This window comes from Manis pentadactyla, chromosome 6, assembly GCF_030020395.1.
Source record: "Manis pentadactyla isolate mManPen7 chromosome 6, mManPen7.hap1, whole genome shotgun sequence".
NCBI lineage: Eukaryota > Metazoa > Chordata > Mammalia > Pholidota > Manidae > Manis > Manis pentadactyla.
This window is the reverse complement of record NC_080024.1, coordinates 129,895,053-129,909,504: the sequence shown is the minus strand read 5'-3', so window position 1 is coordinate 129,909,504 and position 14,452 is coordinate 129,895,053. Positions and strand designations below refer to the sequence as shown.

General features: G+C 34.0%; 1 protein-coding gene across 2 annotated transcripts in view; it reads left to right on the top strand.

Annotated features, from left to right (window-relative positions):
• The window catches only part of RIT2 (Ras like without CAAX 2), a 410,475-nt gene that overhangs the window by 87,423 nt on the left and 308,600 nt on the right, over positions 1-14,452 (top strand). For both annotated transcript variants that reach the window (XM_057504143.1, XM_036885069.2), the window contains exon 2: positions 11,827-11,883. In XM_057504143.1, coding sequence (XP_057360126.1) covers positions 11,827-11,883 — 57 coding nt within the window. The remainder of the gene's footprint in view (positions 1-11,826; positions 11,884-14,452) is intronic.

Here is a 14,452-nt window from a genome sequence, read left to right as displayed (position 1 = left end):
GGGATTAAACAATTCCCAGATAAGTAAAAGTTGAGGGAATTCACCTCCCACAAACCATCTCTATAGTGTATTTTAAAGGGACTGCTCTAGATGGAAGCATGACTTAGGCTAAATAGCTGTCACCAGAGAAAATAAAACCACAGCAAAGGAAGTGGACCAACTAAACACTAACTAATTGCAAAATAAAATCAGCTATCCACAAAGACAGTCAAGGGAAACACAAAGAGTACAGAATAAAAGACCTAACATATAAAGAGTGTAAGAGGAAGAAAAATAAGGGATAGAAATAAAGACTCATCAGACCGTGTTTATAATAGTGTAGTAAGTGAGTTAAGTTAGCTGGTTAGATAGCAAAGAGGCTGCCCTTGAACCTTTGGTAACCATGAATCCAAAGCCTGCAATGGAAATAAGTACTTTTCTTTCAATAATCACCCTAAATGTAAATGGACTGAATGCACCAATCAAAAAACACAGAGTTATAGAATGGATAAAAAAGCAAGACCCATCTATATGCTGCCTATAAGAGACTCACTTCAAACCCAAACACATACAGAGACTAAAAGTGAAGGGATGGAAAAAGATATTCATACGAGCAATAGGGAGAAAAAAGCAGGTGTTGTAGTACTTGTATCAGACAAAATAGACTTCAAAACAAAGAAAGTCACAAGAGACAAAGAAGGACATTACATAATGATACAGGGGGAAGTCCAGCAAGAGGATATAACCATTATAAATACCTATGCACCTGCAACACCTACATATATGAAACAAATACTAACAGAATTGAGGAAATAGACTGCAGTGCATTCATTTTAGGAGACTTCAACACACATCTCACTCCAAAGGACAGATCAACCACACATAAAATAAGTAAGGACACAGAGGCAATGAACAACACACTAGAACAGATGGACCTAACAGACATATACAGAATTCTACATCAAAAGCACCAGGTTACACATTCTTCAGAAGTGCACATGGAACATTTCACAGAATAGAGCACATATGGGGCCGCAAAAAGACCATCAGTAAATTCAAATACATTGAAATTGTAGCAACCAAATTTCCAGACCTGAAAGGTATAAAACTGGAAATAAATTTTACAAAGAAAATAAAAAGGCCCACAAACACATGAAGGCTTAACAGCATGCTCCTAAATAATCAGTGGATCAAAGACCAAATTAAAACAGAGATCAAGCAATATATGGAGACAAATAAAAACAAAAGTACAATACCCCAACTTCTGTGGGACACAGCAAAGGCAGTTTTAAGAGGAAAGTATACAGCAATCCAGGTCTATTTTAAGAAGTAAGAACAATACCAAATGAATAGTCTAAATACACAATTACTGAAACTAGAAAAAAAAGAACAAATGAGGACCAAAATCAGTAGAAAGAGATACATAATAAAGATCAGAAAAGAAATAAATAAAATTGAGACAAATAAAACAATAGAAAAAATTAATGAAAACAGAGATGGTTCTTTGAGAAAATAAACAAAATAGATAAACCCCCAACCGGACTTGTGAAGAAAAAAAGAGAGTCTACACACATAAACAGAATCAGAAATTAGAAGGAAAAATCACTATGGACACCACATAAATACAAAGAATTATTAGAGAATACTATGAAAAACTATATGCTAACAAGCTGGATAACCTAGAAGAAATGGACAACTTCCTAGAAAAAGACAACCCTCCAAGACTGACCCAGGAACAAACAGAATATCTAAACAGACCAGTTACCAGCAATGAAATTGCATCAGTAATTTAAAAACTACCCAAAAACAAAACCCCTGGACAAGATGGATTCACTGCTGAATTTTAACAGACATTTAGAGAAGACAAAATACCCATTCTCCTTAAGGTTTTCCAAAAACTAGAAGAGGGAATACTTCCAAAATCATTCTATGAAGCCATCATCACTCTAATAGCAGAACCAGGCAAAGATATCACAAAAAAGATAACTGCAGACCAATATCCCTGATGAACATAAATGCGAAAATACTCAACAAAATATTAGCAAACCAAATTCAAAAATACATCAACAGGAACATACACCATGATCAAGTGAGATTCATTCCATGGATTCAAGGATAGTACTACATGTGAAAATCCATCAACATTATCCAGCACATCAAAAAAGGAAGGACAAAAACCACATGATCATCTCCATAGATGCTGAAAAAGCATTCGACAAAGTTCAACATCCATTCATGATAAAAACTCTGAACAGAATGGGTATAGAGGGCAAGTACCTCAACATAATAAAGGCCATATATGACAAACCCACAGCCAACATCATACTTAACAGCAAGAAGATGAACTTTTCCTCTGAGATCGGGAACAAGACAAGGATGCTCACTCTCCCATTTTTATTCAACAAAGTACTGGAGGTCCTGGCCACGGCAATCAGACAACACAAAGAAATAAAAGGCATCCAGATTGGTAAGGAAGAAGTCAAACTGTCACTATTTGCAGATGACATGATATTGTACATAAAAAAAAACCTTAAAGAATCCACTCCAAAACTACTAGATCTAATATCTGAATTCAGCAAAGTTGCAGGATACAAAATTATTACACAGAAATCTGTTGCATTCCTATACACTAATGATGAACTAGCAGAAAGAGAAATCAGGAAAACAATTCCATTTACAATTACATCAAAAAGAATAAAATACCTAGGAATAAACTTAAACAAGGAAGTGAAAGATCTATACCCTGAAAACAACAAGACACTCTTAAGGGAAATTGAAGAGGACTCTAATAAGTGGAAATGCATCCCCTGCTCTTGGGTAGCAAGAATTAATATTGTCAAAATGGCTATCCTGCCTAAAGCAATCTACAGATTCAATGCAATCCCTATCAAAATACCAACAGTATTCTTCAATGAACTGGAACAAACAGTTCTAAAATTCATATGGAACCACAAATGACGTGAATAGCCAAAGTAATCCTGAGAAGGAAGAATAAAGCAGGGGAGATTACTCTGTCAGACTTTAAGCTCTACTACAAAGCCATAGTAATTAAGACAGTTTAGTACTGGCACAAGAACAGACCCATAGACCAATGGAACAGACTAGATAGCCCAGATATAAACCCAACCATATAAAGTTAATTAATATATGATAAAGGGGCCACAGATATACAGTGGGGAAATGACAGCTTCCTCAACAACTGGTGTTGGCAAAACTGGACAGCTACATTTAAGAGAATGAAACTGAATTACTGTCTGACCCCATACACAGAAATAAACTCAAAATGGATCAAAGACCTGAATGTAGATCATGAAACCATAAAACTCTTAGAAAAAAACATAGGCAAAAATCTCTTGGACATAAACTTCTTCCCCATGATTATATATCCCCAGGCCAGGGAAACAAAAGCAAAAATGAACAAGTGGGACTACATCAAACTAAAAATGCTTCTGTACAGCAAAGGACACCTTCAGTAGAACAAAAAGGCATCCTACAGTATGGGAGAATATATTCATAAATAACATATCTGATAAGGGGTTGACATCAGAGTAAATAAAGAGCTCACATGCCTCAACAAACAAAAAGCAAATAATCCAATTAAAAAATGGGAAGAGGATTCGAACAGACATTTCTCCAAAGAAGAATTCAGATGGCCCACAAGCACATGAAAAGATGTTCCACATCACCAATCATCAGAGAAATGCAAATTAAAACCACAATGAGATATCACCTCACAACAGTTAGGTTGGCCAACGTCCAAAAGACAAACAACAAGAAATGTTGGCGAGAATGTGGAGAAAGGGGAACCCTTGTATACTGCTGGTGGGAATGCAAATTAGTTCAAGCATTGTGGAAAGCAGTACGGAGGTTCCTCAAAAAAATAAAAATAGAAATACCATTTGATCCAGGAATTCCACTCCTAGGAATTTACCCTAAGAATGCAGCAGCCCAATTTAAAAAAGACATGCACCCCTATGTTTATCGCAGCACTATTTACAATAGCCAAGAAATGGAAGTACCCTAAGTGTACATTAGTAAATGAATAGATAAGAAGATGTGGTACATATACACAATGGAATATTATTCAACCATAAGAAGAAAGAAAATTCTACCATTTCCAACAAAATAGATGGAACTAGAGGGTATTATACTCAGTGAAATAAGCCAGGTGGAGAAAGACAAGTACCAGATGATTTCACTCATCTGTGGAGTATAAGAACAAAGCAAAAACTGAAGGAAAAAAACAGCAGCAGACTCACAGAACCCAAGAATGTACTAACAGTTACCAAAGGGAAAGGGACTGGGGGGCGGTGGGTGGGATAGTAGGGAGAAGGGGAATAAGGGGCATTATGATTAGCACACATAATGTGGGAGGGGGACACAGGGAAAGCAGTATAGCACAGAGAAGACAAGTAGTGACTCTATAGCATCTTACTACACTGATGGACAGTGACTATAATGGGGTATGAGATGGGGACTTGATAATGGGGAGAATCTAGTAACCACAATGTTGCTCATGTAATTGTGTATTAATGATACCAAAATAAAAAAAAACACTCCTACAAGATAACATTGCAGAAAGCCTATCAAACTGTATGGAAATGTCTTTTTAGATACAAGACAAAGGCACAATCTATGAAAGAAATAATAACCTGGACTTCATTAAAATTAAAAACTTCTGTTCTGCCAAAGAGAGTATCAAGAGAATTAGAAGATAAGCCATGATAAACTATTTCCAAAAGACATATGTGATAAAAGACTGGTATCCAAAATATACAAAGAACTCATAAAACTCAACAAAAAGAAAATAACATGATTAAAAATAGATCAAAATCCTTGCTGAAGAAAATATACAGATAGCAAATAAACATATAGAAATGTGCTGCACACTATAGGTCATCAGGGAAATGCAATTTAAAACAAGATACCACTCCATACTTATTATAAAGGTGGCAATCCAAAATGCTAAGAACATCAAATGCTGGTGAGGATGTGGAGCTAACATTTGAATAAATTAACTTTCATATATTGCTAGTGGAAATGCAATGTGGTATAGCCACTGTGGGAGACAATTTGGCAGTTTCTTATAAATCTAAACATACCTGATATAAATATACCAACAATCACACTCCCTGAGATGTACCCAAAGGAGCTGAAACTTATTGAGACAAAAATCTGTACGTGGATGTCTATGACAGTTTTTTTTATAATTGTCAAAATTTGGAAGCAATCAATATGTTCCTCAGTAGATGAATGAATAAGTAAAATGTGGCCCATCCAGAAATGGAATACTGTTTAGTGCTAAAAAGAAATGAGCTTATCAAGCCATAAAAAGACCTTGAGGAGCATAAAAGTAGATAAATGTGAATGAACTTAACTTGCCTATTAAAAGAAAACAATTTTCAAGTTTGCTTTTAGCAATAACCAACACTATGTAGTATACAAGAGAACCACCTAAAATACAATGATTTAAAATGGTAAAAGCAAAGGAATAAGCAAAGATAAACCAAGCAAATCAAAACAAAAGTAAACCAGTGATTTCAATCTTGATATCAGAAAAAGATGAAGATAATTAAATGAGATGAGAAAAAAAATTTTTATATAATAAAAGCCACAAAACAAACTGTCGATACTACTGTTAAAAATACCTGTGCAACAAATAAAACAGCAATTATCTACAATTGGTGAGTTTGTACACTGTTCTCAATATAATACAGAGCAGTGGAAAAAATATGAGTAATAATATAAAACAGTTAAGATGTTTTATATTTGAAATTGATGCCTATTTCAAATACTATCTTCTTATCAATATACTTTATTTTACTAAACACATTAATTACATACTAAAATACCAACAATATCCACAAATTATATAATAGAAATATGCTCCCTGATCACAAAGCAACGAAACTGAAATTAAAAATAACAAAAAGCTCTTCCAGTTGGAAACTGAAAAGAACTTTCTATTTATCAACTCATAAATGAAAGGAAAAATACAAATAGAAATTACACGTTTCTGAAAAATAACATCAGAATATATGGGGGATATATAAAATATATAAACCAGAGATTAGAGGACAATTCATACCTACAAAATTTCACCAACAAAAATTAAAAGAATGAAAACATAAGAGCTGGTTAACAAAAATGTAAGGCAAAAAAACACAACTAGGGAAATAAGGCAAAAGCAACAAAGTAAAGAAAATCAATGAATATTAATATTAGTAAAATAGTAGTAGTCATAATAAAATAAAAAATTTAAATTCTTTGACAAAAATCAATACAATAGACAAACTACTAGCTAACTTAAGCAAATACAAAATAGAGACAGCAAACATAAAAATAAAAAGGAGGAAATAACTACTGAAACACTGGAAATTTAAAACATCAAGAGATAAGCTTATGCACCTCTTTTAAAATATAGAAAGCCTAGATTGGTAAGTTCTTAGGATCATACAGTTTCCTAAAATTGTCCCCAGTAGAGTTAGGAAACTTAGACAAATATACATAGAACAAATGGAGAAAAGTTAAAAAGAAACTACCTCTATTAAAAAGGCAACAGATGGTTTCATAGGAGAGTCTATCAAACCTTAAAGATCATACAGTTCTCATACTACATATTATATATTATTTCAGAGCATAGAAAATAAACAAAAATTTCCTAAATTATCTTATAATGGAAGCACATGATTGATACCTAATCCTGAAAAATATAAATAAACAAAAGAAAACTGAAGATATCACTTATGGATAATAATTTGAGAATTCTAAATAATTTATCAGTAGACTTTAATTCCTCATTAAAAAAGAAGACAGCATAATCAAATAGATTTCAATCTTGGAATGCAAGGTTGGTTCAATATTCAGACATCTATTAATATGTCACCATATTAATGGTTCTTAGGAGAAAATCACATGATTATCTCAATTATCCTAAGAAGGTATAACTCCTAGTTCTTAACGAAGGTTTCAGTAAAGCAGAAATGAATAACTACCTCCATAATATGACAAAATATTTAAATATATATCACAATAATAATGCCAGCATCTTACATGAAAACAAGAAGTTCTTTCCATTGAAGGTCAAGAAAAAAATCAAAGATCATCACTATCTTCACTACTATTTAATATTTTCCTGAGTGAATTAAGCAATGAATATACACAAGATAAATAAACTATGAAAATAAAAGTCAGAGATGATTTATATTTATACATGGTATAATAGAAACTCCTCAAATATCATAATAAAATAACTCAAATCATAAAATGCTTTAGTATGGTAGAAGAGTTTAAAATAACATAAAAATCATTAGCCTTAATAAAAACAAATGATAACTATGCTAATGCTTCATTTTGATGCAGAGATTCAGTGGTCTAATACCATTATTTGCCCATGATACATCCAATTCTCTTTTGATCAAGGGCTATAAGATACTTCATAAGTTCCAACCAATTCTTGTGCTTGCCTCCCATCATCCCATTCCTTCCTCAGCATTCTTACTCCTGGCTAAATACATGGCCTCCTGCTGAGTTCAGTGATACAGTCTCTGAGACAAGGACTGCTAAATGTACATTGGCAATGTTTTTTTACTGTGAGAGAATATCTGAATACAATAAACTCACCCATATATCATCCAGACGTGCAGTACTTCGTACAACATTTCTTAACTATTTCAAATATGTACACACAAAAAGACTCTCCCATGGTAAACCATGAAAATTGTTCTGAATCTATTGCCTGAGCAGATTTTCTAAAGCGTCTGGAAAGTTATCCTGGCCTCAGTGTGAGATTGCTCCTTGAAATTTTCCACATTGATTCTTATTATTTTTTACAGAACAGCAAAGCCAGGTACATTCAGTGATAATATCTGTAAAATTTATTTCTAGCACTATATTGCCTTGCTTTCGTATATCTTTCATGAATGTACTGGATACAGATTGGTCAGGTAGGTTTGTCAACTTTGCTACATTGAACTGGTTCACATGAAAATGTTAGGAAGTTTGTACACCACATTCTTCAAGGAAATACTTTATTTTTAAAAACATGTACAAGTATAAAATTAATATCTGAGCTGAATGTTAGGAATTGCTGAGAGTCAGATTTCAGTTTGTTGTTCTCAAGTGCTCTCAAATCACATTGTTCATGGGTTTCTAAGCCAAAGGATAATTTCAGACATACGTGGGTATTTGCTAGGACAAATCTTCTTCCTGGGACCTATTGATCCCTACTTATCTCCCAATATTGAGTACATATGTGTGTATGACTGTATGTTTTGGGAAGAAGACATAGACTTTCATTTTCATTTGATTCTTAAATAGGAGGAGCTATTAGTTTCTCACAGAATGGCTCTTTGGCAAAGGAAAATAGAATCCCAAAATTTTGAGGATCATAAATTAATTCAATCCCTAGTCTGATTGATAGATATTTAGCAGATTGCTTATCTCCAACATTGGACTTGACAGGTATTTAGGAGAGATTTTTCAAAAATTGTTTGTTTTGCACATCATTATCTCTGCAAAGGAAAGTGGCTCTTAGATGTCCCATCAGGCATCCATTTTGTAAAACACAAAAGAAACTTTCACAAATCAATCTTCTAAAATTATCTTTTGAAGTTCTGGAACAAAGCTCAGCGGGCTCTCTGTTCTTTGGTTCTCTCTCAGTGGTAGGTCAGAGGATTTGAGAATAGAAGGGCTTTTTCATTTATACAATAAACAGCAGGTTTCCATTAAAGCACAAACTCCATCTTTTAATATATGCCAGGTCTTCTTATAAATAAGTGTAACAGGTAAATCTTTGATTCATTTATTTCTGATACTGGTTCTGTGAATTTTATGTCTAATATCAAATATGTCTATCAGTTCTTAAAATACTTATGTCTTTTTCCTTTAATTTGTTCCAAACTTCTTCAGCTTTCAGAATTCATTCCTAAGTTTATAGTAATTAACTTAGCCCATATTTATACCTCTTTTGGGGATCTTCCATGACTATCATATACTGGTACCTGGTAGATGAAGAGTTTAAATATGTTGACTGAATGGTATGACTTTTGAGTGGACATATGGGTCATTATTAGCACTGTTAAAGAAAAGCAGAGCTGGATAGCAGTTAAAGCAGTAAAAATAGATTTTGTTCAGGAGCTATTACAGTAGGGGTAAGAGATCTCAGTATAGAACTGGACTCAGTTCCAAATACAGCAAAGCCAAGTGGGAAATTATAACCAAGGAGCAAAATGGTCCCTGGATGGAAAATTAAAAACAGAGTAGGGAGGATTCTGGCTACATAGACTTAATAGGATTCCTGCTGAAGGCAGGCCAGGGTAATCAGATATTGCCTGGAGGAGAGGGGAATGCAGAATTTGATCAAATATCAACAGTGATTAGATATCAAGTGTGGGGAATTCTCTTTACATGACTGAGCAGAATTTTTGCTAAAACTGGGAAGAGCACAGATGAACAGGGAAACCTGAAAGTTGAGACCTAGTTTACAGGAGGTTTCAGAGGAGCCTAACTAACATAATATTTGATCAAGGTGAGTCTTTGTTGGTATGATGACAAAATGAAGGAAAAGGGGGATTCCATTTTAAGCTATATGATAAAGGCATGCTCATGGATGGAAGGTACTTCAGTAAATCCGAGAACAGAGTAGCTGTTAAGGCAGTGGTATAAGTTGGAACTGGAAAGGTGTGAAGGGAATATGGAAAAGTATGCATGCTAGTCTGTCATGTTAACAACCGTGGTCTTTATCCTAATTGTTGCTGACATGTGAATGCCATGATTTTTTTTAAATGATGACTCTGATATCATTATGAAATTTCTAATGAAAAGGAAAGAAAAGAGCTATGAACAAGTCAGTTTTGGGTCTATTGCAATAGAGATTTTCTAGAGAAATATAAGATTCTGAACAAAAGTAATATCAGCAAAAATCAAGACATATTTAAAAGATATTTTGGAGGTAAAAATGAAAATTTTCGTGGTGACCAGACTGAGGATATGAAAGGGGAACTGTCCAAAGACATCTTCAAGAGTTTAGCCTAAATAATTGCATGTCATAAATGGATGGTGAGACTCTCAATCACATAATAAATACATATCTCTGCTTTGAGTGGGGTGGAATGAGAATGTCCTCATTTTAGTTGTAAATTTACTGAGTCTGAGATATCTTTGAGGTTTAATTGATTGATTAGACAAGGCAACTGTTCATAAGGAGGCCAGTCCTCTGAACTCAGTGCTCTACTTGAGAGCAAATCAGCCAGGGATGAGATAGAGGAAGCTACTATATGCAAACTCATGGAAAATACTTTTCAAATTCTCCATGATATACATTTAATAAACATGTTGCCTTCAGTTTGTTTACCTGAAATATTCTAACTCCTAAGGCTATCTGTAGGGAACGTTGATTTGCATTTCAAAAATTTGCCCTAAACTGTCAAATTGAGTAATACTTTCATATGGAGACCTCCTTTGTCAATGCAAAGACAGGAGGTAAACACTGTTAAAGTGTAAATAGAAATTCTCTTTCACTGGGTCAGGTTCCATTTCTTTACATTTCTCAGCAGAGTTAGAATAGTGCCGTGCATAGGTTTGTTGAATTTAACTGTCTTTCCTGCTCTGAACATTTGCTGAAGCATGTATACACTGTTAAAGGGTAAAAACAAAATTTATTCAGAAACTATTGCAATAAGGAAAAAGAGAACTCACATGAGACCTGGACTTAATCCCAAATACAAGGAAAAGTGGGGATCACAGGAAAGGGGTCAGACAGACACTGGTAGATGGAAAATTATTAAGAGGAGACACCATGTTGGAGGATTCTTACTAAACAGACTTAAAAGGATTCTTGCTGAAGACAGGCCTGTGTGATCAGATATCAAGAGTGGAGGTTGAAGAATTTGATTTGATTTTGAGGCTGATCAGAAATCAAGAGTGGGAGACTCTCACTAACCTGATTTAGCAGGATCCTGTCTATCACTGGGCTATGCAGGCCCAGCAAGGACAGGGGCCTAGATCAACACCTAGATGAGAAGGAGACTCAAGGAGCCTGACTGAAGTTTGGTCAAGGGGAGGTCTTTGTCTCTCTCTCTCTCTCTCTCTCTCTCTCTCACAGAACAAGAGAACTATACTAATTTTTTTTCTGAGTTTCTTTTACTTAAGCATACCACGTGTCTCCCAATAATGGAAATTTACATGAGAGATCTCTGCAATGGAAACATTATAACTGTTTCATAAAATTATAGATTTGGAAAAAATGTGAAGAATTTAGAGGAGATACCAAAAAAGTAATGGAAATTAATAAAAGTTTCTAAGCAACATGGATTAGGCAAAATAAAAGTGATGAATAATTTTAACTGTGAAAAGTTAAGGATAAAATCCTCATTATAATCACATATCTTTATAACTAATAGAGACTTCAGAGAGTATCCCGACTTTTAAGATGAGTAAGTTAAAGGCAAGAGAATGTACAGGGCCTTTAGTGTAAAAAGCTTCCCAGTACCGGCTGTTTGACTACAGCAAGCCAAGAGGGATCTGACAGGTAGTTTACATTCTCATTTTGCCAAGAGCCTCCTTATTTTCATTCCAATGCAGTTGTTATTAAAGTACACTTAAAATTTGGATATGTTTATTTCAGAGAGGTATCTGGCATTATTTGCCTTCTAGATACATGTTTTTCCCCTCTAGAACTTACTCTTTTGCTATCATTTTGTGGTTCATGGTCCATAATTAAATTAGTCACTCACTAGAAATAAGTAACTCACTAGAAATCTATTAAAAGACTGATGGACTACATTGATGAATAACTTATTGATGAACTGGGGAATTTTTATTAAGTTGAATTTATTTTTTTTTCAGCAATGACAATGCAGTTTATTAGTCATCAGTTCCCTGATTATCATGACCCCACTATTGGTGAGTAAAAGCCTGTTTTCTCCTTTGACCCAATTAAAGACACTCTAAATAAGTGGTTTACAAATATTGTTGATGTGTATGGAGAATAAGAACTATATATTTTACACTATGACCCAGTACATACACACACACTTAAATATGTGGTATATAAGCTACCACAACAAAAGCTTCAAGAACCAATATTTGTCCTTATTTCTTGTTGTGTACACTGGTATTTTTTATTGAATTCTATCTCTTTCTGATAAATGATGGTTGGAATACATAAAGCTGATTTCAATTTTCACTAATGGATATCCACCTGCATTTGGAAAACTGCTGAAGATATAGTATAACTGATGTGATTGTATGCTTATTTGGTCATTTGCTCACTTTATCAATGTCTGGATCTTCTTTTGTAGAATTAGTTAACCATGTTAATGGGAGTTAATGGCGCATTTGGAAAGAACTTTAGATGTAGATACATAATTTTGATCACCATTGTAAACGACAAGACAGGGAACCTGAGACCCAAAGAGTCAAAATAGTATTAGAGCCAAAATCCAGTGACGCTTCATTCTTCATAACCAATTCTCTTTGTGTCATATCAAGTGCAGGAACACCGCAATTGGGAACAAGTTTTCTTCCTCAATCATAGCAGAAAAGGTGTCTTTAAAACTCCGTTACTACTCAAAGAACTACTTTGAAGAAAAAAGTTAAAAACTCCAGAATCTGTCATAGCATTCATTGTCTAGAAACACATTGGCGTTGAAAACACATCACGTGTTATTTCAGGGGAGGGGGAAACATGTAACTTTGGACCCCTCATGGTTGCCTGGTTGCCTGAACTGTGACCTCCTTTGACTACATCTCATCACTTACCCTTTTGACTCTTTCAATATGAATATCCCCTACCCTCACCCCTAAAGGTATGAATCTCCATATCCTATTTCATTCATCAAGTAATTTTCATAAAGTTCCTATTATGAATATGAAATGTTATCTTACACATAATTGTCTGTAGTCCTTCCTGCAGATCCCCCTGGATATTTGCTTATATACTATTACTGAAATGAATAAAATGTTCTCATTTTTAAATGTCCCACAATTCAGCAAGATCTCTTCATCAGTTGAACTGAATTAGTTAGACGTAAATGCAGACAGTTTGCTTATTGATCAGCAAGCACTTCCTCAAGGACTTGAATTTTGTTTATAAAGTTTTAGAAGCAATCAGTTGTGAACCTTGTCTGATAATCCATTGAATCCATTTTCTAAATATCTTGCTTCTGGAAATGTTGGTAACTTTGCATAACCCAATATGAATTACAGTAAAGGAAAAATCTGAGGCAAAAGTTTGGAAGCTTTTATCTTATTGGAAAATACAAAAGTATAATATATCATTTATGAATCATAAATCCACTCTGCTCTTCATTATTTTCCATCATTGTTTAAGCTTTATATGCACTGGTGTTTCAAAAACCCACCTCTTCCTTAAGAGCCGCTCAAGTCTAATGACTTGAATAGGGCAAAATATGTGAATAAATCATAAAAGCCTCCTTCAAGGGGAGGAAATGAGAAGAATGTGGTGATGATTCTTTTAGATTTCCATGAGGCACATCCATCAGTTGAGATTAAGCTAGCTGGGCATTCTGTACTAACAGACAGCTAAAATCATACCTTTGTCTGGCTATAAATAAAATAGCTTTAGAGGAAGAAATTCTAAAATGGAGATACAGAGCACTTTATTACTTTGAATTCTATTTTTCCATCATTTCGTTTCTTGGCTTCTCTACTGGGAATATTGGTTAACAATTTTCTATTGGTATCCTGCCCCAGGAAGGTGAAAGTCCCAAATAATTCACTTTTCATCTGCTCAAACTGCACAACTATAATTCAATCTGGCTGCCTTAATGACCCCTCAAAAGGAAATTCGTATTAGTACATTTTGAAAATCATACAAATTAGAGAAGAATAAACCTATCAAGGATACTTATTTCACAATTTACGTAGAAATGAATACTTTTCAATCATTGTTCAGATCTGTTTGTCATCCTACTGACTGAGGTTTTTGAATAGGTTTTCTCTGAAATCTTTGAAGGATCTGCTTAGTTTTATTTTCTCCCTTAGATTCAATTTAGAATTATTTTTCCTTTAAAATCTACATAGATTCTGATAGATTAGATTCCACTTATCATTGACAAGAATTAGGGATAGTATCCTGTACATATTTTCTTCCCAAAGGAGTAATTGCTTTCCTTATTAGCTATCAACATTTCAAAGTCAGTAAACAATGGTTCTAGTGTCTTCAAATCCACAGAAGATACCTATAAAAGGGATATTGAAAGGTATTGCTTCAATTCTTCCATGTGACTTCTCCTTACTCAAAAATTAAATTACATTCCTTTTAAAGATTCCATATATGGATTCATTCAAGTTTTAATTTAATCTTTCAAATGAGTATCTCAAAGCATTAGGCATTGTGTTAAGTACAGCTTTGTTTTTCCATAGTAAAATAATTTTGGAAATAAGAAATATTTTGACCAAAGGCCTGACATTTATCCATTCTACCAATAAACACATATGCCATTTTTAG